Raw genomic sequence first — 27818 nt, forward strand, 5'->3', positions numbered from 1 at the left:
TTGGTAAATTTTTACCGTGATATGAAAACTAAAAGTAAGCGATTCTTAGCCTTATAAACTAAAAGGACAGGCGCAAACCTGTCACTCACGCTTGTTACACAGCAACAGCTTGAAACCAGCTTCGACCAATGAACGTGAAGCTACACGTTTATGGAGCCGCCAAGGACGAATCATATCTCATAAAAAGGAAAATAGTCCAGCCTATGTCGTGTGGAATGCTGGGATTGACAACAAACTTCTCCAATCGATTATCTCTAGCTCCCCCCCCCCCCCCACACACACACACCAGCTAGCGTTCATACTTGTTTTTTGGGGTGGGGGAGACAAGATGGAAAATGTTCATCTGGCGGTAGAGGAAGAGGATATTTACTCGGGATACAACGACTACAACCCAACGTTCGACACCGAGGTGAGAGACGTAACGTAGCCTATTAAGAGTTAGCTAACTTGCTACCCAGTCATCTAAACAAGTTGGACCCCCAAAAATGCTAAATGTGGAGAATAACGATCACTTTACCCATTCAAGGAGCTGGATAATGATGCGGGCTTCCAAGAGGCAGTCAGGACCAGTCATGGAAGAAGACCCCCGGTCAGTAATGAACTGTAAATGACAACGTTTGTGTCGTTATAAACCGCAATTGCCGCCTCACGCAATTTAAGTGGTAGTTAACATGAATCAAATGTGACAATTCCACTATATGTATATCGGCGTGTATTTAGAATACTCATGAAGCTCTTTTCTCTTCTTGCACTGTGCAGATGACTGCTAAATTTCCTGGGACTGCCGCATCGGGGCGCCCTCTCGTTTCCTCCTTTGGAGTAAGTAGACTTGATGACTTCTGAGTGCTAGATAATGATTTTTAAGGGGGACACATTATGAAAAATTGTCTTATAGGAGTGCCTGCCCACCCACAAGTGTGAAGTCAAACATAAATCACATAATTTGTAAGTTATCTGCCTGTTTCTGAAAATGTATCTGGAAGCAAGCTGTTCTGAAGAATGTTAAATTGTGATGTCCTGGGATTTGTTTTAAATAGTTAAAAAAGGCAGGAAAATGTCTCTTTTAAAGTCCAAAATTACTTAATGTATGTGTCATTAACTTGAAAATATTATATTAGCTCTTATTGTTGTTGTAGGCTCGGCTGTCCATGACCGGTCGACCCATGACTGGAGCTGTACTGGTAATTTCGGCTTCATTTGCAGAGATGGGTTACTGAAAATGTTATAATACAGACTTTACATTAAAGTATTTTCTACATTTCTGGTTCAGGATGGAGCGTCTCGGCCCATGTCAGCGGTCAGAGCGGCGGGTTTCACCTCATCGCGAGTACGTGGTGAGTTTATTCAACATTTACCATCTATTATTGACAAACAACTTAGTGTTTGTACTGAAGAAGTTATTAATTTGAGGCTTGAAATGTTTTGCTTTTCTTTGAGGAGCAGTTTTACTAATTATTTTTTCATTTGAAGCGGAGCAACTTTCTAATTTTGAGGGGCAAATATTTGCAGGTTAATCGCAAAGTGACCCAAAGCAAGGGTTTTACAAAGCAATTAAAATACAACAATATAACGGGGGAGTTGAACATAGGGCCGCAAATATGAGCATTCATCCAAAGTATTCCATACCGGATCGGTCATGGCCCGGGTTAACAACGTCCGCCACCGGCTCCGTTAACCTACTGGGTGCCGGTGGAATATAAGATACTGTGGGTCGAAGATAAAGGAGAGGTGGAAAAGCGGGTTCTTAGGCAGAAAGAGAAGAGGAAAGCACAGAGCCTAGAACTGAATGTGGGGGCTTTGAATGTTGGGACTACGACAGGAAAAGCTCGGGAGTTGGTTGACATGATGATTAGGAAAAAGGTTGATATATTGTGTGTCCTGGAGAGCAGGTGGAAAGGCAGTAAGGCTAGAAGATTAGGGGCAGTGTTCAAATTATTTTACCATGGTTTAGATGGGAAGAGAAATGGAGTAGGGGTTATTTTAAAGGAAAAGTTATCTTATAATGTCTTGGAGGTGCAAAGAGTATCAGATCAAGTGATGAAGTTGAAACTTGAAATTGGATGTTATTTATAATGTGATTATGATGTGACATGAAAAGTTCACCAGATGTTTGGAACCACCCAAGTAATCCATACATTTAAAAAAAGTATAACAAATGCGATAAGAAATTAAGTTGTGTGTAATAGTGTGAAATGACACAGAGAAAAGGTATTGAACACGCCAACTGGTATTTATTTAATACTTTGAACAAAAGCATTTGTTTGCAATGACAGGTTCAAGACGCCTCATTTATGGAGAAACTAGTCGCATGCATTGGTCTGGTGTGATTTTGGCCCATTCCTCCACACAAGCAGTCTTCAAATCTTGAAGGTTCCGTGGGCTTCTTTTATGCAACGTGACTTTCATTTCTTTCCATAAATTTCTGTTGGATTCAAGTCAGGTGGTTGGCTGGCCATTCTAGCAGCTTTATATTTTTTCTTTGAAACCATACAGGCCATGACGGCGGAGTACAACCCCAATTCCAATGAAGTTGGGACGTTGTGTTAAACATAAATAAAAACAGAATACAATGATTTGCAAATCATGTTCAACCTATATTTAATTGAATACACTACAAAGAGAAGATATTTAATGTTCAAACTGATAAACTTTATTGTTTTTAGCAAATAATCATTCACTTAGAATTTTATGGCTGCAACACGTTCCAAAAAAGGTGGGTCCATCGGTTCATCTGCGGAGAAAATGCTCCATGTTACAACGAACGCGTGCTCACCTTGCATTTCACGATGAAATGCTCCCACACTTTTGCCATTTTCTTTCTTTCTTTTCTCTTCTCAATTCAGCGTTGCGTCGCATCTTCCCGCTGTGCTCCCGCTCCTTCAACCGAATCGCTTAAATTTTCGCCTTCTACTTCTCGCGCATCAGTAACGTACTGTAAGTGCGTTGTGTGACGTCCGCCCCTGCATGCTTCAATCTTTGTGACCGTCTACGTGGTAGAACTGTGAATCGCAGTTTTGCTTTTCAATGAGTTTTTCTAGGTGCAAGATGCATATTTTGACTCGCAAACTGCGATGTGAGAGTACTTATTTCGAGCCTTGTCATTAATTCCATATTCATGCTCAGGCTCAGCTTTTGACCCTCTGGGACAGTCTAGAGGCCCTGCGCCAGCACTGGAGGAAAAGAAAGAGGATTTGTGAGTTATGATTTGGATTATACCCAATTCATGCATGATTTAAAATGACCTTAGTAAGTAAGTTGTGTGTTGTTGTTCTTAGGCCCGAGGAGAAGATCAAGCTCTTGGAGAAGAAAGTGAACGACTTAATCACTGAGAGCTGCATGGCGCAAAGCTTGGGCAACTTGCAACTGGTCAGACTCACTTTACGTCTTACACAATAAAAAGTATTTACACAAGGGATGTCAAACTCATACACATTCACCACATTTTTTTACTGGGTCAATAAACTATGAATAGCAACTTGTCAAATTTTTTGCCCCGTTGTTTTGGTACAAATAATTACAAGTACTTTCGGAAAGTATTCACATTTATTGATTAGTATCTTGTTGCAAATGTATCATCATGTAACATATGAAGAATCTAGAAATTCTGAACAAAAACCATTGCATTTTCAACAGTATTATGAATCTTTTTTTCATTTACACGTACAACTTACAGATCCAAGTGGATCTATATATGCATCCATCCATCCATTTTCTACCGCTTATCCGAGGTCGGATCGCGGGGGCAGTAGCTTTAGCACGGACGCCAGACTTCCCTCTCCCCAGCCACTTTATCCAGCTCTTCGGGGAGGATCCCGATGTGTTCCCAGGCCAGGAGAGAGACTTAGTCTCTCCAGCATCCACCAATGGGTTCGGGGATTTCCGCCACGACAGGCACTGACCACCTTACGGCCACAGCTCCGGTCGGCCCCCTCAGCAATGGAGGCGCGGAACATGGTCCACTCGGACTCGATGTCCCCCGCCTCTCCCGGAACATGAGCAAAGTTCTGTCGGAGGTGGGAGTTGAAACTCCTTCTGACAGGGGATTCTGCCAGATGTTCCCAGCGGACCCTCACAATACAAAATGGGCCTGCCACATCAGACTGGCATCTGCTCCCACCATCGGAGCCCAACTCACCACCAGGTGGTGATCAGTTGACAGCTCCGCCCCTCTCTTCACCCGAGTGTCCAAGACATGCGGCCGCAAGTCCGATGACATGACCACAAAGTCGATCATCGAACTGCGACCTAGGGTGTCCCGGTTCCAAGTGCACGTGTGGACACCCTTATGCTTGAACGTGGTGTTCGTTATGGACACTCCGTGATGAGCACAGAAGTCCAATAACAGAACACCGCTCGGGTTCTGATCGGGGGTGCTGTTCCTCCCAATCCCGCCTTTCCAGGTCTCACTGTCATTGCCCACGTGAGCATTGAAGTCCCCCAGCAGAACGATGGAGTCCCCAGCGGGAGTGCTCTCCAGCACCCCCTCTAAGGACTCCAAAAAGGGTGGGTACTCTGAACTGCTGTTTTGTGCATAGGGACAAACAACAGTCAGGACGCGTCCCCCCACCCGAAGGCAGATGAAGGCTACCCTCTCGTCCACCGGGGTCAACCCCAATATACAGGCGCCAAGCCGGGGGGCAATAAGTATACCCACACCTGCTCGGCGCCTCTCACCGTTGGCAACTCCAGAGTGGAAGAGAGTCCAACCCCTCTCAAGAGGACTGGTACCAGATCCCAAAGAGGCGAGCCCGACTATGCCTAGTCGGAACTTCTCCACCTCAAATACCAGCTCGGGCTCCTTCCCTGCCAGAGAGGTGACATTCCTCGTCCCTAGAGCTAGCTTCTGTCGGTGGGGATCGGCTCGCCAAGGTCCCTGCCTTCGGCCACCGCCCAGCTCACACTGCACCCGTCCCCTCTGGCCCCTCCCAAAGGTGGTGAGCCCATGGGAAGGGGGACCGACGTTACCCTTTCGGGCTGTGCCCCATGGGTGCAGGCCCGGCCACCAGGCGCTCGCCTTCGAGCCCCACCTCCAGACCTGGCTTGAGACGGGGGCCCCGGTGACCCGCGTCCGGGCAAGGGAAACCTCAATCCATTAATATTTTTCATCATCGGGGTCTTTTAGCCGTGCTTTGTCTGGTGCCTCACCTAGGACCTGTTTGCCATGGGTGACCTTACCAGGGGCGTGAAGCCCCAGACAACTTAGCTCCTAGGTTCATTGGGACACACAAACCTCTCTACCACGATAAGATGACGGCTTCCAGGAGGGGTGGATCTATATATGTACCGTTTATTAAACAACCTGTTAAACTCTAGAAATCTTTACTGTAAAAGTTTACATACATTTTTGCATCCATCTGGAAATTTTGATAACCTCAACTGACTGATCACACCTTACAAAGTAAAATGGGTCAGTATTTCCAACAGGACCGGAATCTATTTGTGGTGGTGGCTGTCCGGCGGCTGGCCAAGGGTTTTGGGGAGTTAAAGTTGAACAGACACTTACGAAATAACTTATAATACATTAAAATATTTCAATTAAAAAAATCAAATCGCTTAGATAAATAAATAAATAAATACAAAGTAATTAATATAAAATGTAAACTCAAATACTTACAGGGCTCTACACTAACCTTTCCATTGATAGCACTGGACCATGCATGATGTTGTGTAGTCTTACATAATTTGCATACCATAGCTTTGTATATCATAAAAATATACATTGACTTAAGTTAGATCTCCAAAATATTTTACTTTGAATGTGGATTTTGCCTGCAACAAGAAGTGGCTGATTAACAGGTCATTTCTTTTGTATAATTTTCAAAGACATCATGGAAACATGTTCATATTCAACAGGCATGCATGTGTTTGTATGTATTCTGTTTTTTGACTTTTCATAAACTTAAATTAACATAACAGCAGCCAATATCAAGTGTCAAACACTGAGTAGCAGCCAATTTCAGAATGTAATTTCATTGGGAAGTGGTCGTGAGTGCGACCTCAGTGGACATAATTAGCAAAAACTTGATCCCCTGATAGGGTGGTTCTGGCCTCGGGGTCATATGTTTGAAACCACTGATTTAGGCAGACTGGTTAGTTGTTGTTTGTGTTTTACAGGCTCTTGAGAAGGCTAAAGAGGCTGAGAGGAAGGAGAGAGTGCTAGTGAGACAGAGGGAGCAGTGTGGCAATGGAGAACAAATCAACATAGATCTCACCTACGCTGTGAGTCTCCCTGCTTGATACTAATGCTACACATTTGGGGCGTCATTCCTGCTTACCCTTTACGGCCTTCACACTCAAGTGGCTTTCAAGTGCACATTTCTGAGTCAGGCAGGTTGATGTTAGCAATAAAATGCTACCATTTATTTTATTTTAATTTTTTTTTATCGTTTTGGTCAGGTTCTGCTCAACCTGGCTAATCAGTATGAAAACAATGAGATGTACCCAGAGGCCCTGAGCAGCTACCAACTCATTGTCAAGAACAAGATGTTCACCAACGCAGGTGGGCTTTGCTTTCATCACGTCCTGTCAATAATATAATAATACAGTGGAAGTTCGATAAAATGGACTCCAGTATAACGGATATCGGATGAACCAGACTGTTGGGACTGAACAATGTCTCCAAAATTTTACTTTTGTCACTTAAAATCCCTTTGAAAAAGTCTGTGAGTTCCAGAATTGGCTGCTGTTGTTTACTGGCGTTGTGGTGCAATGCAGACAGGTAATTGGACTGACGTATTTCCGGGTCACAGATATACAATGTGACTAGATCCAATTCCAAAATACGTGCCTACGTGGCGGCCATATTGAATGTGGGCCGTTGACATGGCGGCCATGTGATGATAGTTTTAACCATTGTCTATTGCGTATGGAGCGCTACGCAGAGAGAGAGAGCGGCATGGCTGCGATGTTCAATCTGAGGTTCAACCTGGCTATATCGGACGACCCCTGCCTCTATTAGTCCATTATATCGAGGTTTCACTGTAATTAATTTTATTTAAAAGGCACCTTTCAAGCCACTCAAGGTCACCGTACAAACATAGTTGAAAGAAATCAAGCAATGCAAAAAAATTGACCACCCTTGTTTGTTCAATTTCTTGTTCAGTATAATACCTTGTACCATTTAAGGCATTTTACCTGAAGCATACAAAAGTTTAATTGTATTATTTAATATAATTTTGGTTATTTTTAAGAAAACCATGGAAAATGGCTCGAGCAAGATATCACCTCTTATATTAAACTCTTATGAGCTATTTTTGTTGTCATCTTTATATTTGTCCAAACTGAAGAAACAAGTGGTGTAAAAATTTTTTCTATGACTATATTGTATATATTTCTATATTTATACATACTTAATTTATACACACATTATGTCTATTTCTGTATTTATATGTACTTTACTCATACTATTACTATGTATTTCAAGCTTTCATGTTATTTATTTAAGCTTTTATTGTGCAGTATTTGACTGCATTTGATTTCTCCCATTGTAAATATACATTGTGCAACCACTCAGTGCAGTGCTGTTTTTCATTGCGTACTGAGCCACGACACTCAAAAAGTGGACCTTTTTGCTGCAGTTAGATAATAAGTGGTTTTCCTTCTGTATTCGGGTGGATTTCTATTCTTCTCAAACTCCCCGATTTCCGGCGTGGTCTCCGACAATGAGTTTAGCCTCTATCCGGGTTGGAGCGCTCCAAGCTGGGCTTCCGGGTGGCGCGCACCCCCGCCAGGGACTCCCATGCCATCTCCTGCTGGTAACACTGATTCTCGTGTGCATTGAAAGCACAGGAGAATCCACTGCATACTGTATAATATACTTTGCTCACATACTATAGCCTCGTGACCTGTAGACTCTGAGGTTACGTCGTGGTGGCTAACGCGAACGCGTGCTAGCGTGTCCGCATGAGACAGGATCTGGTCGGCAGTTTGAAGCCATTTCATTATCACTGCTCCCACACAGTTCTGCGCGCACAACTTGTCGGAAGACAGGCAGTCATTGGTTGACTGTCGGGTTTTTGGGTACGTGATTGAATGAAAAAAGTTCTATCTTGGTCTCATCAGATAATCTTATTTCTCACCATCTTGGAGTCCTTCATATGGGCTTTTCATGTGTCTTGCACTGAGGAGAGGCTTCTGTCGGGCCACTATCATAAAGCCCCGACTGGTGGAGGGCTGCAGTGATGGTTGACTTTCTAGAACATTCTCCCATCTCCATCTCTCCTGGAGCTCAGTCACAGTGATCTTTGGGTTCTTCTTTACCTCTCTTACAAAGGCTCTTCTCCCCCGATTGCTCAGATTGGCCGGATGGCCAGCTCTAGGAAGGGTTCTGGTCGTCCCAAACGTCTTCCATTTAAGGATTATGGAGGCCACTGTGCTCTTAGGACCCTTATGTGTATTTTCCAGAAAGTAATAATCATACAGGTATGGTCTTTGATTTATGTTGAAGTCATTTAAAATCGCAGAAAATGATACTGTACAACCACAATGTTTGTCCACAATGACATTATTATTTTAATAAGAACTGATGTGGCAGTTTACTGATTCTGATTAAAGAAATGTGAGTTTTGCCGCCCTTCCACGCTTCAGGACGTCTGAAGGTGAACATGGCCAACATCTGGGTGAAGCAGAAGAACTACCCCAAGGCCATTAAGTTGTACCGCATGGCGCTGGACCACATCTCGGACGACTACAAGGAGATGAGGATCAAGATCATGCAGAACATCGGCACGGTCTTCGTGCTGCTGGGCCAGTACTCGGACGCCGTCGCGTCCTTCGAGCACATCATGAGCAAGAGCGCCAACGTCAGGACCGGCTACAACCTGGTCCTCTGCTACTATGCCACCCGGGACGCCGACGGCATGAAGAACGCCTTCCACAAGCTCCTCGCCGTGCCCCTCGACGTGCAGCACGAAGACAAGTACATCGCCGGCAACGTGAGGGAAATCCTTCTTGTGTGCAGTGTGTCCGTCCTTCTCGTGTCCGTGTTTGTGTGTGTGTGTGTGTGTGTGTGTCTCATTTGTGCGCGCGTACGTGTGTGTGTGCGTTTGTGTGGTTGTCGTGTATGTGTTTCTTTGTGTGTGTGTGTGTGTGTGTGTGTGTGTGAGTGTGTACGTGTGTACGTGTGTTACACTCACGGATGTCTTATGAGTGTGTGTGTGTGTCTTTCTAATGTTCATGTTTCAGGACTGTGTGTCTTGTTTTGCGTGTGTGCGTGTGTGTGTGTCTCATGACTGTGTGCCTGTGTGTGTGTGTGTCTCATCTCTGTCTCACGGTGAATATATTTGTGCCATGTGTGTATCCTTTTTTGTGTTTTCTCCATGTGTCCTGTGTGTGTGTGCGCATGCGTCTTGTGTGTCAGTGTTTCAGTGTATTTCTCTCTCTCTCCCTTGTGTGTGTGGTTCCTGTATGTGCGTATGTTTTGTGTGTGAGGGAGGATGGGTTTACACGTGTTTTTTTGTTTTTGTTTTTTTAACCAGCTCTGAGATGATTGTTTTCCATGAGTAGCATGACGCTTCTGATTGTTGAGCTTGACGGGATACTATAGTTGGCACACAGATTCAGGGTCAGTCGGGAGGGCTGCAGAAAAAAAATGCTTTGGCAATGACATGATCGCATTGTCTGAAATCACGATTTTGATCTGAAAACGATAAATCATTCAGCCCCACTTCCAACTGTGTGTGTGAAAGCTTGTTTATGAAGTCATCCTCCATAAAATGTATCAGAAAACAGTACTATTCTGCTTGTGAAATGCTTAGGAATTCATCAAAAACTAAACTGAAGCCATTTATTCCTCAACTTGTCTGAGTTTGGCAGGTGAGTCAAAGCTTTGCACATGATGCAGCAGCGTTGTCACTCAGCCAGTTTTCCTGAGATGAGTGGGTGTGTATCAACCACAAAGTAGGCAGGTACTTGAATAATTAGTAACTTTCTCGGTCACAAACACACGGAAATCTGATCGAATCGTTTTGCAAGCCTGATGCCGTTTATCGTTCTTTGCATTCAGTCGACCAAGGTCACAAACTAATTTTGACCAATGTTATGAATAAAACGGTAGGAAAAAAAAATATTTTGATAGAAATCCACCTTTAAGTCAATTTTCCATAAACATTACATCATAAAAGTTTAAAAAACATTAAAAACAATGATAGTGGTGGTTGAAATTGACAGCAAAGTGAGGACACTTCCTGTAACGTCACTTCCTGCGTATATTCTTCTCGTCTCACCATGTTGAGGCTGTTCCTTCTTTTGAAATACTGTAATTTCTGGTCTATAATGCGCACCCTTGTATAATACACACCCCCAAAGTTGACCTCAAAATTCTGTAAAACCCTTCTACCGATGTATAATGCATTTTTACAATGCATGATTTTGCTTATCACCATATGATAAAAAGATGAAGTATTATCTGTATTTTTTTATTTTTTTTTCAAAGAATTATTCTGAAGTTAAGCACTTTATTTGAACATGTAATACTTTCTTTTTTATTTACTTGCTCTTATTTTGAAATTCACAGCCCTACTTTAATTAGAAAACATAGTTGTGCTCATATGTTTGATTACCCATGCAGAATTTGTAAGCTGGGTACAATTCAAGAAAACATGAAGGACCAGGCGAAACACATTTAATTTTATTTTAATGGGATTCAAATTAAATGGTCAAGCATGTCAGAAAAGCATTATCACATTATCACTAAACACACATTGCTGTTCAGTCATCACTCATATTTAAAAAAAATAAAAATAAATAAACATTTCACAAATTCTGACAGGGTATATGTATGAGCAAAACTGTCCATATATGCAGTCATACGTACCCCCTGTCATTTTGGAATGAAAGTGTAGGCTACACCTTTCTCATCACCTCTAGATGGCGGCATACATTTATAAAATGTGCAAGTTTTAAAAATGTTCCCCTATACCTGTGTAAAATGCGCACTATTGATTTTTGACAATTTTCTGGGGGGAAATGTGCATTATACATGAGAAAATATGGTAAGTCTTGCTACTAAGAGTCAGAGAAAAAGCAAAAAATGCGCAGATTTAATTGCTGTGATGTGTTTCAGGATGACATCAGATCCAACATGTTAATGGAGGCCATCAAGAATGACAAGCTGCACAAAATGGAGAGAGACTTGTATGTTAACAGAGCAGTACATTTAAATATGACAGCAATGCTATTAATAAATTGCACATTGATTGGCTCCCACAGGAAAGCTCGTGCTGAAAAGTACGTGATGACGGCTGCCAAGCTCATCGCCCCGGTCATCGAGTCTTCTTTTGCCGCCGGATTTGACTGGTTTGTTTTGTTTTGACTTGTTCAAACACCAAGGGGGCGTAAAAACACAAACAAAACTTAACGTCCAACCAATAAGTATTCGGTTCACACTGTAAACATTTTTTAGAAATATGTATACTATTAGAATGAAGTCAAACTTTTAAAGAATTATTTTTTTCTCATGTGAAAGTCATATTGCTTCCAGAAAAAAATGTCATAATAAACCAGTAAAGTGAAACTTCGATTTACGAAATTAATGAATGGGGTTTGTAAATTAAAAAGTTTGTAAAATGAACATAATTTTTACCTAAAGAAATAATGTGAACATGAATCATTGGTTCAAGTCTTGACAAAAGCGCATTTTACTAAAAGTTTGTACTCGTTGAACACAATATAAAGCTATACAGAACTGTATATCAAACATGACAAGGGGTGATCGATCAAAAATCGCTACTAACCCAGCAGGGTCCGACGTTCACCCTTTTTGAGTGGTGGCCCATGAGTCAACTTGTGGTGGCTCTGTCAGATCCTGTACTGGCCCTGTATATTCATGATATCCATCCATCCATTTTCTACCGCTTATCCGAGGTCGGGTCGCGGGGGCAGTAGCTTTAGCAGGGACACCCAGACTTCCCTCTCCCCAGCCACTTCATCCAGCTCTTCAGGGGGGATCCCAAGGCGTTCCCAGGCCAGCCGAAGGACGTAGTCTCTCCAGTGTGTCCTGGGTCGTCATGGACAGGATGCTTCGGTGATAAAAGAATTTCAGAAAATTCAGTTTTGGGCCAACTTCGGCTGGCAAATATTTTTGGTGACTTAAAAATGTGTACTGGCTCGAGCCAGAACTTTCCTCCTCATTCAACTGCAGTAGACCTGCCAATACACACCCAAACAGTGTCATGTCACGAGTCCCTCTGGTGCGTTCACAGCTCGTCGGAAAATCACAAAACCCCTTAACTTTAACACCCTGGTTGCTACAATTATGACTAATAAAAAATGAAATCCACTTTACCTTGACCTCTTGGCTTGCAGCTTCTTCTCTTGTCAACAAGTCTGCATGTTAAGGTCCTTGCCTCCTCGCAAATGATAGGAAATGGTATCACTCGCTAGCTGTTTTTCTAATGAAATACAGCTTTTCAACTTGTTCTAGAAGTTTCACTCGGTCATTTCAAAGATACTTCACGCCCTCAGGCATGTCAGCAGCAACAAAAAGTGTCCTTTTTTTCCATAATAGTGGCAATTGTGGACTTGTTTCATACATACTGTGTTGTACTTGCGAGGCAGCTGTGCAGTGTGTGTGCCATTGACATACTTTTCACAAATAGTATTTTAAGTCCACAGTAAGTCCCTCCCTCTTGCCATGCTTGTCTGTTGCTTTTCTTGGACCCACATTGAGCTAGCAAAACGCCAAAATTAAGGTGAAAAACACCGAAAAAGCGAACAATGAACTAAGCAAAGTAGTGACCAACCGTGATCGTCTTAATGTTATGAAAATGTTGATGGCTTTATAAGAATTAAATCATATTTTCAAGCAAAATGCTTTTGGGAGTCAAAAAAGTCAGTCTTTGAATAGTCATATTTTATAGATGTCTTAAATATTAATATTACTTAATATTAAGAGAATATCTTTCTCAAGATAATGTATTTTTTTCAAGATTAAAATCTCATAATATTACAAGAATAAAGTTTCATTTTTTTGGGAGGGAATAAAAGGCTAATTTTACGAGGGTAAGAGAAGGAATTATTGAAGATGGTACTGAATTTTGAAATTCACTTGTTAGCTTTCACTTTAATGTTATGAAATGATTACTTTTTTTCTTGAAAGACAATAGTGGACCATCTTTGTTGTAAGATTTTGTGACTTGAAGTCAGTAAAAAGAAGGAACTTTTTTTGTCTGCTATGACATTGAAACGGAGGCATTTTCATTTCACTGTCAGGTGCGTGGATATGGTAAAGAGCTCTCAGTACGTGGAGCTGGCCAATGACTTGGAGATAAACAAAGCCATCACCTACCTCAGACAGAAGGACTTCAACCAGGTGAGAGGATTTAAAACTGCAAATTATGTATGCACTCTGCTTCTTGTGTGCCACATCTCAAGTAGTACGTGATGTTTCTTTTTCAGTATTTTGCTCATGTTTTCATCTTCACAGCTGCTCATTCTCATTGACTCCATTCTTTCTGTCTTTGTCCCCCTGCTCCTCCCCTCGCTCATCTGCATGCATAAGGCTGAGGTATGTGTGCCTTCTGCTTCCTTCATTGCATGTGCACTCTTCTTGTGTCTTGATGCAAATCAAAACTCGCTTAATTTTGTTCACCCTGACATCTTTTGATGTGTTCAACAGGCAGTGGCCATCCTGAAGACCTTTGAGAAGAAGGAAAGCAGAGTCAAAAGTGCTGCCTCCACCAACCTCTCCGCCCTCTTCTTCCTGGTACAGCTCGTATTCTTTGGAGACAAACATAAGAGACATTAAAATACACTTTATTGAGGTGTTAGAGCAGTTCACCAGAAGTTGGGTTCAACCAAGTGTATTAGGACCACACTGAATTGATTAGAAATGCAATTAAACTATGAGAATTAAGTCATAATCTTACCAGGCTTAAGTCATGTTTTTTTTCAAGAAAAGGTCCTATATCTTCGAGGGGAAAAAATACAAGGAAAGTTGTGTCAGAAAAAAGTACCATACAAAAGGTTGTATCTCATGTGGATAAAGTCACATTATTTGAGATTCCCCCCCCCCCCCAGAAACAAATTTATAATCTCCAAAGAAAAGCATTGTAGTTTTTCAAGAAAAAAAAGTTGTATATTTTCCTTAAAGATCCCCTTCCATCAGAATCGATTTTTTTCATGTTTTTTTTTTGCATAAAATAGGTCAAAATGAGTCTGTGACGTGGTTTAAGTTTGACATCTACAGGGAAGATTGAATGCAAAAGGTATTCAACAGCATAAGCCTTGCAAAAATGGGCAGATTTGAAATCGCCGACAGTGTGACATAGTCATGTCAATTAATATTCAAGTACCGGCCCACCGGCCAACAATCCAAGGCTAATAGTAATGGGGGATAGGTGTCCTGCTTGTTGCTGTGGCCAGTCACAGTGTAATGTTGACTGCCGCGTTGATTGCTGGGTCGAGGGGGTGGAATGGGGAGTAGAACTGAGAAGAAAAAAATAAAATAAATCAAAGGAACCAGCCGGGGTGACTTATCCCTCTGGCTGTGGCCCCTCACAGCACACCATTGTCAGATACGAGCGGCGGACCGAAGTGGGAGGAGCATGTCAATGTGGCGCGAATGCGTATTCAGTGTGTATAAATAACCATCCATCCATCCATTTTCTGAGCCGCTTCTCCTCACTAGGGTCGCGGGCGTGCTGGAGCCTATCCCAGCTGTCATCGGGCAGGAGGCAGGGTACACCCTGAACTGGTTGCCAGCCAATCGCAGGGCACATACAAATAAACAACCAGTCGCACTCACAGTCACACCTACGGGCAATTTAGAGTCTCCAATTAATGCATGTTTTTGGGATGTGGGAGGAAACCGGAGTGCCCGGAGAAAACCCACGCAGGCACGGGGAGAACATGCAAACTCCACACAGGCGAGGCCGGGGATTGAACCCAGGTCATCAGAACTGTGAGGCTGACGCTCTAACCAGTCGTCCACCGTGCCGCCTGTATAAATAACCCCAAGACCAAACTCTTGCGAAGGACGCAAGTCTGAATGTAGCAACGGCGGACGTGACGTCACTACGAATGCTTGGCCGCCGCAAGCTTCTACAGTGATACTATTAGATGCCGTGATATGGGCCAATCAGAGCCAAGTTCTGTTTTACACATTTAAATAGGGGAAACTAAACGAGTCAATCAGATCAAAGCTCATTTACATATTGCATATTAATGAGAAATCCATCTGTCTCAAATACCAAGTGGAAAGGGACCAACTACAATAGCTCGAAAAAGGAAATTTTGGGCATTTCTAACACAAATTATCTCCCAAACCTGATAAAATGACAAAGATTTTACAAATAAAATGAAAATAATTGATATGGGGCAAAAAAAAGTATTTAGTCAGTCATCAATTGTGCAAGTTCTACCACTTAAAAAGATGAGAGAGGCCTGTAATTTTCATCATAGATATACCTCACCTATGGGAGACAAAATGATGAAAGAAAAAATACAGAAAGCCAGAAAATGTCTGATTTTTCAAGAATTTATTATCAAATTATGGTGGAAATAAGTATTGGGTCATCTACAAACAAGTATGATTTCTGGCTCTCACAGACCTGTAACCTCTTCTTTGTCGTGTTTGGGGGAGAAAGAATGCGGAGTTGCATCCAAAGAACACCGTACCTACTGTAAAGCATCGGGTGGGAACATCATGCTTTGGGGCTGTTTTTCTGCAACGGGACCAGGAAGACTGATCTGTGTAAAGGAAAGAATGAATGGGGCCATGTATGGTGAGATTTTGAGTGAAAACCTCCTTCCATCAGCAAGGGCTTTGAAGATGAACCTGGCTGGGTCTTTCAGCATGACAATGATCCCAAATACACCGCCCGGGCAACGGAGGAGTGGCTTCGTAAGAAGTATTTCAAGGTCCTGTGTGTGTGCGTGTGTGTGCATATTGTGTATATATAGTAGAGAGACCAATGAAACACTGGATCTTTTGATATTATTTTTTTTTTTCTGCAAACAAATGCTCTAAATGACATAATATTATCTGGGAATTGGGAGTTATGTGCTCAGTAGTTTATAGATTATGGATTTTTTTTTTCATTTGACTCAAACACACCCATAAATAGTAGTTTTGGTGTTTTTTTCCATAGCTGTGTGTGTGTATGTATATATCCACACACACACACACATACATATACATATATACACAAAAAGTATATATGTAGTTTTTTCCTTCCAGAAAACTGTCATCATTTTACAGAAAAACATATTTCGCTAAGAAAAAGAAGTAGTATATTTTTTATTTAAAAATCTTAAATCTTAATCTTAATCTTAGGAGAACAAAGTATAAAATTCTATTTAAAAAAAAAACAAAAAAAGTTCTACTTATGGGAACAGTCATGTTTTTTCAAGAAAGTCTACTTTTAAAAAAGTCCGATATCTTCCTGAAAAAAAAAGAAAAATCTTAGTTGTATTTGTTCAATAAGAACAATGAAAAATTAAAAGAAAAGTCCTTATTTTACAAGAATAAAGTAATATTCATTAGAATACGGTCCTATTTTTCCATTAAAAAGTATTATATAGTCTAGAAAAAAATGTCATCCAACAAGAATACGATGTAGTATGTTGTCCAGAAAAAAAGGTAGTTTTAAAGCAAAATAATCCAGGTAGAAAATATGCAAGGTTGATATTCATCAGACCACATCATAACAGTATTACATGTGAATATCCTTAAAAATGACACACTTGTATGGCATCTTAATAGATACAGTAGTGGACCTATTGTTGTGGCCATGTGTGGTGATGTGTTCCAGGAGAAGGACTACGAGCAGGCTGAGCGATATGCTGACCTGGCCATGATTGCTGACCGCTATAACCCGGGAGCTCTAGTCAACAAAGGCAACACGGAGTTTGTTAAGCAGGACTACGCCAAGGCAGCCGAGTACTTCAAAGAAGCACTGAGGAACGACTCCTCTTGCACTGAAGCCCTCAGGAACCTGGGTAACCTCCAAAAAGAAACACCATCTTGTTCCTCTGCAGTCAAGGTTGTAGAGGGTACCAAAACGTGGCTGTTGCTTTTTTCCCCCCTTTACCAAGGTCTAACGTACAAGAAGCTGCATCGTCTGGAGGACGCACTGGACTGCTTCCTGAAGCTCCACACCATCCTCAGGGACAGCGCCGAGGTTATGTATCAGCTGGCCGACACGTATCCTCCTTAAACATCTGACTTTAGTTGACTGCAAAAAGTTGTATTTTGGCACAAAAATGTCATACTTTGATATATTTGGCCAGGAAACAGGTAATTTCCCATAGAAATGCAATATTTTGCCATTAAAATACGATTCGATCACAAAAAGACATGACTCACCCTGAAACCTAATTCTTTATCTTGGCAAGATCTGATGGACCATATTAGGCTTCCAACTTTGTGGGAGCAGTTTTGGGAAGGCCCTTTTTCTATTCCCAGTGCACAAAGCAATCTCCATTAATGCATGCTTGTATGGGTTTGGTGTGAAAGAACAAGCCCATCTGGGCTGACATAAGTGGCAGAACAAAGATTCCCACAGACACAATCCAACATCTTGTAGAAAGTATTCCTACAGTCATGCTCTTCTTTGCCACAAAAGTTGGTGTAGCAACGCATGTAGACAGACAATATAAAGCACGGCTCAGAAAATGGATGGATGGATATTTTTTATCCTCTGTGAAAAATAGTATTACTGCAGCTTACCGAGCAATTGTCAGAATCAATCATCTTTATTTGCCAAGTATGTCCACAAAACACACAAGGAATTTGTCTCCGGTAGTTGGAGCCGCTCTAGTACGACAACAGACAGTCAATTGTGACCATCTTCTTCATGTTACAGTGCCTTGAAAAAGTAGTTGCCCCCTTCTCAAACTCTCATTTTATTGCAGTTTCCCTACTTTAATATTTATGATCATCAAACAAATGTAAATATCAGAAAAAGATAACCTAAGTAAACTTAAAATGCAGTTTTTAAATGGTGATTTCATTCATTAAGGGAAACGGCCAGTAGTACCACCATAAATTAGCCTTGATCAGGTGCTTCTCGCAGGATTTGTGACAGAGGAGTGCAAAGAATAATCAGAAGAGATGTCCAAGAGCCAAGGACCACTTGTAGAGAGCTTCAAAAAGACCTGGAATTAGCAGGTACTGTTGTCACAAGGAAAACAGTGTGTAATGTGTAATTACTCTGTAATTCCGCCATGGCCTGTATGCACGCTCACCACCCAAGACCCCATTGCTAAAAAAAAGCATGTCAAAGCTTGTTTAAAGTTTGCTGAACAACATTTGAACAAGCCAGTTAAATACTGGGAGAATATAGTCTGGTCGGGATCAGAGCAAAATTGAAGTGTTTGGATGCCATAATGTACACGTTTGGAGGAGAAATGGCACTGCACGTAACCCTAAAAACACCATACCAACAGTCAAGTTCAGAGGTGAGAACATGATGACGTGGGGCTGTTTTTCAGCAAATGGTATTGGTAAACTTCCAGTTATTGAAGGAAGGATGAATGGCCAAATGTACCGAGACATTCTTGACCAAAATCTGCTGCCATCTACGGGGATGAGGAAAATGAAACGAGGGGGGACCATCAACACTGTATCGTGGGGATGGGTTGCTGCTGACCTTGACACGGGATGCTGTGAGTCGGTGGAGAGAATACTTCCAAGACCTCCTCAATTCCACTGACATGGCTTCCCATGAGGAAGCAGAGTCTGGGATTTCTGAGGCAGCCTCTCCTATCTCCGGGGTTGAGGTCACTGAGGTGGACATCAGGGACAGTGCCTCTGGAATGGCAGACTGGGGTGGTGGTCCCCCTTTTTAAGAAGGGGGACCGGAGGTTGTGTTCCAACTACAGGGGGATCACACTCCTCAGCCTCCCTGGTAAAGTCTATTCAGGGGTGCTGGAGAGGAGGGTCCATCAGGAAGTTGAATCTCAGATTCAGGAGGAGCAATGGTGTTTTCGTCCTGGCTGTGGAACAGTGGACAAACTCAACAACCTCGGCCCAACCAGTGTCTGTGTTTTGTGGATTTGGAGAAGGCGTTCGATTGTGTCACTCAGGGAGTCCTGTGGGGGGTACTTCGGGAATATGGTGTACAAAGGCTACATTTAGAGGGTCTTTGGTCCGTGTGGTATATTTCTTTAACTGCGCCAGCTACGAACTCATGGAGGACCCTCATCAGGCGGTGGAGTGGCTAATGCAGGTCATCAGTGTGGTCCCCAACGACCCTAAGGCTCTGGCCAAGCTGGCAGATCTGCACGACTTAGAAGGGGACAAGTCACAGGCTTTGCATTACTACTGCGAGGTACCAGTGCACACACTCACACACACAAACTACATCAATAGTACAATATTGACATCATCCACTCACTTTCTGCGCAGTCCTTTAGGCTCTTTCCCTGCAACATGGAGGTGATCGAGTGGTTAGCTGCCTACTACGTGCAGATGCAGCTCTACGAGAAGGCCATTCACTACTTTGACAGAGCCATACTTGTGCAGTGAGTCGACAAAACAGTGGCATGTGTGTGTATATGTTCATTTTGTGCAATTGTTAACTGTGCTGTGTTACTCAGACCGACTGAGGTGAGGTGGCAACTCATGGTGGCCAGCTGTTACAGGAGAAGTGGTAAGTGTTGACTGCCTGGTCATCTTCATAAGGTATCTTGACCTCAAAAACTATTTTTGTTGTCAAAGCGGCTGATATGGCCTTCCCCTTTTTATTTGTTTATTTTTTTCTGCCAAAATCTGTTTTTTGATTTTAATCGATTTTCTTTTCTTCTTTCTCTCCCCCACTTCAATAAAAAGAAAATCAAATGACGGCATTATTCAAAACTTGTGTTCAGTGTAAACAATACATGTTAGCAGGCTCTGGAAGCCTCTAAGGGGAAAAATAGTTGTTTTTTTTCTTTTGTTTTTAGAATCAGAATCATCTTTATTTTGCTAAGTATATCCAAAAAAACACAAGGAATTTGTCTCCGGTAGTTAGAGCCGCTCTAGTAGGACAACAGACAGCCAATTGACAGAGAACACTTTTGAGACATAAAGACATTGAGGAAAACAGTCACTGAGGAATAAAGGGTTGCTCGTTATCTGGTAATGCCGGTACAATTTTTTGTTTTTTGACAATTGTGCAAAAAGATGCAGAGTCCTCTCGCACTAAGAACAGTTTGAATGACTAATATAGCAATAGTCCAGTGCACAGACCATCATTCTCTTTGATGAGGCCGATGACTGTGGTGTCGCCTGCAAACTTCAGGGGTTTGACAGCCGGTTGCGTTGAGGTGCAGTCGTTCGTGTAGAGAGAGAAGAGCAGGGACACAACCTTGGGGTCCCCCAGTGCTGATGCTGCATGTGGATGAGGTGGCCTCCCCCAGCCTCACCTGCTGTGTCCTGCCTGTCAGAAAGCTGTAAATCCACTGGCAGATGGCAGGCGAGACGCTGAGTTGGAGAAGCTTGGAGGAAAGGAATTCAGGGATGATGATGTTGAACGCTGAGCTGAAGTCCACAAACAGGATCCTCGTGTAGGTCCCTGCGGTGTCGAGGTGTTCTAGGATGAAGTGCAGTCCCATGTTGACTGCATCATCCTCAGACCTGTTTGCTTGGTAGGCAAACTGCAAGGGGTCCAACAGGGGACCAATGACGCTCTTGAGGTGGTCCAGCATGTGGCATTCAAAGGACTTCATGACTACAGATGTCAAGGCGACAGGACTACTTTTTTTATTTGTTTTTATTTTATTAAAATAAATATTACCAAAATAAAAAAAGATTTACTGATTGAATCTATTAATCGCCCAGTCGTAGTTGTCACAAAAGCATTATATTTGGCAAGTGATAGTTTTGCAAGGAAATTTAATATTTTTCCATCAGAGCACTTTGATCATGAAAAGGCCATATTAAACCACAAAAAAAACATAAAAATGTTGCCTTAGAAGTCTACATGTTGCTATTAAAATAGTCATTTTCTGTTGAAGCGGGCTAATTTCCTGTGACATTTTTCCATTCAAATATTGTATTTGTTAACAAAAATGCTATATTAGACCCAGTGATGCCGGTTACAGTGTTACAAAGTATTGGAGTCACAAAGTAACACGTTACTCCAAAATACCGCCATTTTGAGTAATGAGCAAAGTAACGTGTTGCTCCAAAATACCGCCATTTTGAGTAACAAGCAAATTAACACGTTACTTTTCTAGGGAAAGCAATTTGACTATGGTTACTTCTTCAAACCAACAATAGTTACTTTAGCATCATCAATGTCTCTCACCAAGTGTTTTACACACCTACAGTTACTTGTGACCATAAAATAGTGCAAATGTTGTTGTATGCACAGCCAAAACAACAGCAAAAAAAAAAAACTAATTGTATTTTCTCAAGTTAGAAGTGGGCTGAAATATCCAAGTTCGGGCAGTGACAAAACTATGCTGCATGTTAATGTTGTTGTTTTTCGTAGTCTGTAATGTAAACACGAGTCACGCAGCTGTCACGGCTCACTTTAATTGGCCCGCAAAGCGCAATAGAAGACTTTGTGTGCGGACGATTGATTGGTGAACTTTAGTCAAACATCACTGTGGTAATCACAGTGGATTGGAGCAATGCGGAAATCGAAAATGAAAGTCTAAAAATAAATCGCATGCAGTTCTTGATAAATGAAAGTGGTGATCGCCATGCAGATTATTGTAACAGAGTAAAAGGTACAGTTTCTTTTTAAGCTTCATTCAAACTAGTCTGACAAGTTTTTCTAAATTGTTACTTGAGTAAATGTAACGGAGTAATTAGAGCGCGTTCCTACCCGCCTCTGCTTTTGAATAATAGCATGTTGTTGTTGTTGTTGTTACTGTTTCCAGGGAACTACCAGAAAGCTTTGGACACATACAAAGAAATCCATCGCAAGTTCCCTGAAAATGTGGAATGTAATTCAACATCTTGCCAGCTTCACGCTATATGGCTACTATTGAACGGGGAGAAGAACTACGTCTGTTTATGTCCATCCAGGTCTACGGTTCCTGGTGAGGCTGAGTCAGGACATGGGCCTGCAGGAGGTCCAGGACTACGCTAGCAAGCTGAAGAAAGTGGAGAAGATGAAGGAGCTCAGAGAACAGGTATCTAAAATGGATGGGGACAGTCAGTGTAGCACATCGCGCTGCCGGTATTCAAATAGACAAAATGTTAGAAACAGCTTTGGCTCTCAATGCCGTTGATCGTATCTATTCCCGCCCTTCCTGATTGAAAACATGTCCTTTTCTTGTGTGTGTGTGTGTGTGTGGTGCCCAAGAAGTGGGTCAGTGCTCAGTGCAGCTCTACAGTCTTCTTCTTTTTCTTTATTCTGTAGAGAGCAGACACTTCAGTGTCAAACACCTGACTTGTGAAATTATATTGTCAGAAAAGTGGTATATTTGGCTTGAAACGTCGTGATTCCGATACAAAGGCACTTTATAACATTGACCCATATGTTTTGTTAACATCAAAGACCAGCTCGCTCACAGACACACTTTTCGGTATGCAAATGGCCAGGCCCTCCAGAGATCCAACACCTTGTTCACAAGCAAATTTTTTTTATTTTTCATAATGTCTCTTGACTACCGCAAATTCCCAAAAGCTTCACCGGTTAAATTACAAACATTTGTCCAAATAATCTAGTATTAGGTCTGGGCCTGTTTAGAAAGACTTCTGGGTCCAAATCTTGACCGGATTCGTCCTTTTGAGGACCTGCGTAATAAATTAACAGAACCTGGTGCCGTGGCCCTGCCCACATATGCAGAGCCAGGAGCAAGTGACGGACGGGTATGCGGGACTTTGTCAAATCACAACCAGCTGCTTTTGAATGAGCTGACTCAGTGGTCTGCATGACAAGAAACTGTCCAGGCGCCAGATAGCTAACTCACCAGTCCCCAAATTCCGCCACAGGTCCAAAATCTGTGACCGCAACTATCCGACTGGTTGAGCAAAATGTTCAACGTTAAAAACAAATCAAGTGACATTCCAACATCATCAATGAAGCTTTTGAACGCGGTGTGGAGTGTTCCAAAGGTGCCGTCATGGCTCTAATGACTATCATGTTGTGTTTGGCTTATTATGTGTTCCATTCTGCTTAAAGTCAGAAGCTTTTTAGTCCCACAAAAGACATTCTGACATGATGAATGTGAGAAAAACTCAGATGTCATACTCAATTTGGATGCATTACTTTTTCAGGGCTGATAGCACACATTGTGAACCTCACGCACACCGTTTTGTCTACACTGAAGAGAGTTTAGATTTGTTGAAGACTAAATCGACAGAACACACATGCTACATCAATTGAAGACTAAATTGTCTTCAATGTTTACAAAACTAGAAATCAGTCATTTGAACATAAATGTTTTGTAAACATCAAAGAAAATGTAGTATTCAATGAACGTAACCCATTTTTGTTATCAAAGACAAGATCAATTTCGCCTTTTAATGACTACTGTTTTGTCATCATCAAAGACAATTTAGTCATCATTGAATGTGATGTGTATTTGTAAACTTCAAAGACACTTTAGTTTTCAGTGAATGCAATATACATGGTTTAGTCAACATCAAAGACAGTCTTCTATGCATGTGGCATTACATCAAAACCAATTTAATCCTCAATGAATGTAACATATGTGTATTTGTAAACCTTAAAGGTAATGTAGTTGCACACGCTCTCATGGGTGACGAGAACCAACCTCTGAGCCGTCATAATGACCAGTTTTTCCCTCCCTTTAAAATCAGCAGGACAACGTGCTTCTGTGGCCGCCGAAGGTTGCTTCATAATTGGTCACATTTGCGTGACGCGCACTGGTCTCCTTGGAGGATTTCCCCCGCCCGCCCGCTCCTCGCCCCGCGACGTGCGGTTGGAAACTGTGAGCTTGATGGCCCTATCGCTGTTGTGCCAGAGCGCCGACAGCTGTGCTGTCGGGCTGGCAAGGGATTGCGGAGCGGCAGATCCCGTCCGTTTCGCCGTTGCAACGTGCTTGGGGCCAGACGGCAGAGACCCTGTAACCCAAATAACACAAAACACATTACACTTCGGGAAAGATGTGTTTTTTTCAAGTTGTGGGCATAGTTTGATGGCCAGTTGCATGCTGTACTGGTTGTAATGGGTCAGGTTATAATGCATGAGGAAGTGGCAATTCCCCCAAATGGCCACTGTATGACTTAAGGGTGCTTGGTGTTTATATAGCCTCATGCTAGAAAGTTTTTGCCACAACCCGCTGATGTCTCGGCGCCACCCAAAAAAATCCAGCCAACTGAGGTGATGAAAAATTATTTTAAGCTATAGTTCAACAATTCACTACTAAATTATTCTCAGTCTTTGCACGTTTTCAGCACTTACCTTCGAAAATATTTAATGTATTTTGAAACTAAACACGACAATGAGTTTGGTTCAACTTTAATGAATGTAACAGGTGGCACGGTGGACGACTGGTAAGCACATCCACGTCACAGTTCTGATGTCGTGGGTTCAAATCCGTGCCTTCCTCTGTGGAGTTTGAATGTTCTCTGCGAGGATTTTCTCCGGGTACTCCAGTTTCCTCCCAAATCCCCCCCCCAAAAAAACATGCATGGTAGGTCAATTGAAGAGTCTTAATTGTCCTTCGGTATTAATGGTTGTCTGTTTATATCTGTCCTGTGATTGGCTGACGACCAGTTCAGGGTGTAACCCGCCTCTCACCCAAAGTCAGCTGGGATAGGCTCCAGCATACCCACAGCCCTGGTGAGGATAAGCAGGACAAAGAATGGATGGATGTGACGTGCTTTTTGTACACATTGACTAGTCTTCGATGAGCATAACATACTGGTTTTGGGAATTCAGTGAATGTAACATACATGTTTTTGTAGACAATTTTCTTATCTTCCTGCAGAGGGTGAAGTCTGCACGAGAGGGCAGTGCCCGAGGTCGAAGAGAGGGCAGCGCAGGAAGTGCTGGTAAATCCCACTTTTTTTTTTTTTTTTAAATATAAACACACACACACCAAAGATCCATATCACAAGCTCAACATCAAGTCAAACCTTCTGATGATTGATGCTTTGAACCCGTTACGGCACATGTGGATTAATATGCTTCGTCCCTCACTTTTCCCGAGCACCTGAACACACCTTCACAACGCTGTAAGCGCTGCTTTATGTTGACTTGGAAAGAAATCCAAATATGAGAAACCTCACATGTACCTGAGAGTTTTCCCTCTTTTCTGTAAAGTCTGCAGCACTTGTAAATAGATCTGTGCTGGGAAATCTGTGAGAGAAAATGCACTGTTCATTGTCCCTTTTGCCTTTTAAAGTAATTTGTCCTTTTTGTTATAGCTATAAAGTTCACTTTGTGTTTAAAGAGTACTAAAATAACTTTAATAGCACACAGACTGGAATCTGGCTTCCTTATCATTCTTCTCCTGCGTCACTCCACTTGTATAAAACTTGGCGTCCTGAGAAATAACTTTTTGTGATTGTTTTTTTCCCCAAGCGGAGTTCTCATTCTGAGGCCTTGTGCCAAAAGTTTGTTACTTTGAGGGAAGGCAGACTGGCTCCTGTGGTTTGTTTTTTTTAAGCTTTATGTTGCTATTGTTACCTGGTAGCCACATTTGGGCTGCTGTCGTCTGCAAGCACATCTTCAATTGACTTGTATGAACAAAATGTCATCTTAATTTATCAATCAGTTGTTGGACTAAAGTTCAACATTTGTTCTTGAAAAATGCAATAGTTAACTAAAAAAAGTTGTATTTTTGGGGGGGGGGGGGGGCTATACCTTGTCCACAGCAATGCAGTAGTTTAAAAAATGTTTTTAAATAAAATGCAATTGTTTAACAAAACACGTCAGCACGCCGCAACCCTAGTGAAGAGAAACGGCTCAGAAAATGGATGAATGTTTAACAAAGGTTATTTCTTGAAATTGTATCCCAGAAACGCTTTGTATTGCCACAAAATTGTATGTTTGGCCATAAAAGTGGTAGTTTTGTTAAGTGGTAGTCTTGCTATTCAGCAGTATAATTGATCAGGTTATGCTTAAGTGATTTTATTTGTTGTTTTTGTTTTTTCACTAAAAAACAAACTAAACTCTTGAGCCATTGAAAACTATTTTGGTTTGTTTCCCATGTAAATGTGATATTTTGCCATTCAAACATTACATTTGCTGACAAAAAGGCTGCATTAGGCTGTGAAAAATTTATATTTTGCCATTAAAACACATTTGCTCACAAAAAAAGCAACTTTTGGCAACAAATATGTGCATGCGTTGCAGACAGCGGCCACAGCAGCAGCAACGGCAACAAAGGCGAGCGTCTGGGTGCCCAGGTGATGTCACTTCCCGCTACCAACGACCCTTACGAGAGCAGCAGCCCCAAAGAACTCGGTAAGGAGCCCCCACATATGTCTCTCTTTATACAACTACTTAACAAAAAGCTGTCTGTGTGTAGATGCCTCCTACGTGGATCCACTAGGGCCCCTGATGGAGCGACCTAAGACGGGGGCCAAGGTGCGGGTGGACGATGACGACTTCGCGGACGAAGACCTTGGAGATGAGCTGCTGCCCGAGTAGCTTCGTGGCACACTTTGCAAACTAACGTGAACAACTGGTTTCCACACAAAAAGCTGCCGACACCAGTTTCACAGATCGACATGAAATTTGGTGGACATGTCTATCATAAAAAGACGCACGAAAAAGTCTCATGGCCTCACACCTGAAATTGAACAGGAAGTGGGCCATTTTGGTTTGAAGCAGCCATTTGGGGAACAAATTTGGTGAAAAGGGGGCTTAGAACGTTAGAAGAAATCTGCCCCTGTCACCACTTTCACGGATCAATAAGAAATTGGGTGTGCACATGGCAATTGTAATCAGACGCATGAAAAGGTTTAATGGAACCATGCCAGAAATTGAAGAGGAAGTGAGCTGGTTTGGTTTCGAGTTGATTTCAACATCCATTTTCAAAACTAATTATGTCAAATGGGGACCATTAGAAAGCTAGGAAAAAAAATCAGCTCGGGTCATCACTTCCACAGATCGACATAAAATTGGGTGGACACGTCCGTCATAACAGGATTTACAAAAATGTTTCAAAATGCAACAGTCTGGCAGGCTTGACGCAGTTATTACAAGTAAGGGTCATGCCACCAAATATTAAATGTTATTCATTTTAAGTTAATTTAATCATATCTGGCCGGGAATGTGGGCTACTGGCACATCTGCGTCACAGTTCTGAGGACCGGTGTTCAAATCCCAGCCCTGCCTGTGTGGAGTTTGCATGTTCTCCCCGTGCCTGTGTGGGTTTTCTCTGGGCACTCCGGTTTCCTCCCACATCCCATAAACATGCGTGGTGGGTTGATTGAAGTCTCTAAATTGCCCGTAGGTGTGAATGTGAGTGCGAATTGATGTTTGTTTCAATGTGCTCTGTGATTGGGCTGGCGACCGGTTCAAGGTCCAGCCCGATGATAGCTGAGATAGGCTCCAGCAGCCCGCGACCCGAGTGAGGATCAGCGGTAAAGAACATGGATGGATGGATGGATAATCACATCTGTTCCAATACTTTTCCTCACTTGAAAAGTCGGTGGCTTCAAACAAAAGGTGCTCCGTCCTGAGTTGTTTAACACATCTAGCTGTAAATACCATGAAATAAAAGCTGGAATTTTGAACTTTTGTTTCATATTCATCTTTTGATCTGAAACCCAAATGTGTTCAGTATACAGCAAAAACAAAGGAATTGACCTTGCAGTTCCAATAAATTTTTAGGGGACTGTACACACTGTGTATTTAAACCAACCATATAGCTTTGCCTTACGATAGTCCATTTAGCTTAATGGTAACCATCAATGCAAAACAACATAGATGAGCTAGCTAATATCGTCGGCGTTGCGGTAT

General features: G+C 42.2%; 1 protein-coding gene across 4 annotated transcripts; it reads left to right on the forward strand.

Moving 5' to 3' along the window:
* Nucleotides 1-281: 281 nt before the first annotated feature.
* On the forward strand, nt 282-26516 carry ift88 (intraflagellar transport 88 homolog). Of its 4 annotated transcripts, XM_061691571.1 has the most exons (24): nt 282-409; nt 527-589; nt 760-819; nt 1137-1181; nt 1271-1334; nt 3124-3193; nt 3276-3366; nt 6115-6219; nt 6397-6499; nt 8587-8933; nt 11063-11133; nt 11209-11295; nt 13210-13309; nt 13616-13702; nt 16752-16938; nt 17035-17143; nt 19121-19271; nt 19349-19464; nt 19540-19592; nt 21811-21876; nt 21959-22065; nt 24835-24898; nt 26205-26315; nt 26380-26516. In XM_061691571.1, exons 1-24 carry the CDS (start codon nt 329-331, stop codon nt 26499-26501), a joined length of 2460 nt encoding a protein of 819 aa, XP_061547555.1. In that variant the 5' UTR covers nt 282-328; the 3' UTR covers nt 26502-26516. The 4 variants fall into 4 exon arrangements, with proteins under 4 accessions (XP_061547555.1, XP_061547554.1, XP_061547557.1 ...); XM_061691570.1 differs by having other exon boundaries at nt 11063-11295; XM_061691572.1 differs by lacking the exons at nt 282-409; nt 527-589 and adding an exon at nt 896-945 and having other exon boundaries at nt 787-819; nt 11063-11295.
* Nucleotides 26517-27818: the final 1302 nt, after the last annotated feature.

The sequence above is a fragment of the Phycodurus eques genome, chromosome 12 (genome assembly GCF_024500275.1).
Source record: "Phycodurus eques isolate BA_2022a chromosome 12, UOR_Pequ_1.1, whole genome shotgun sequence".
NCBI lineage: Eukaryota > Metazoa > Chordata > Actinopteri > Syngnathiformes > Syngnathidae > Phycodurus > Phycodurus eques.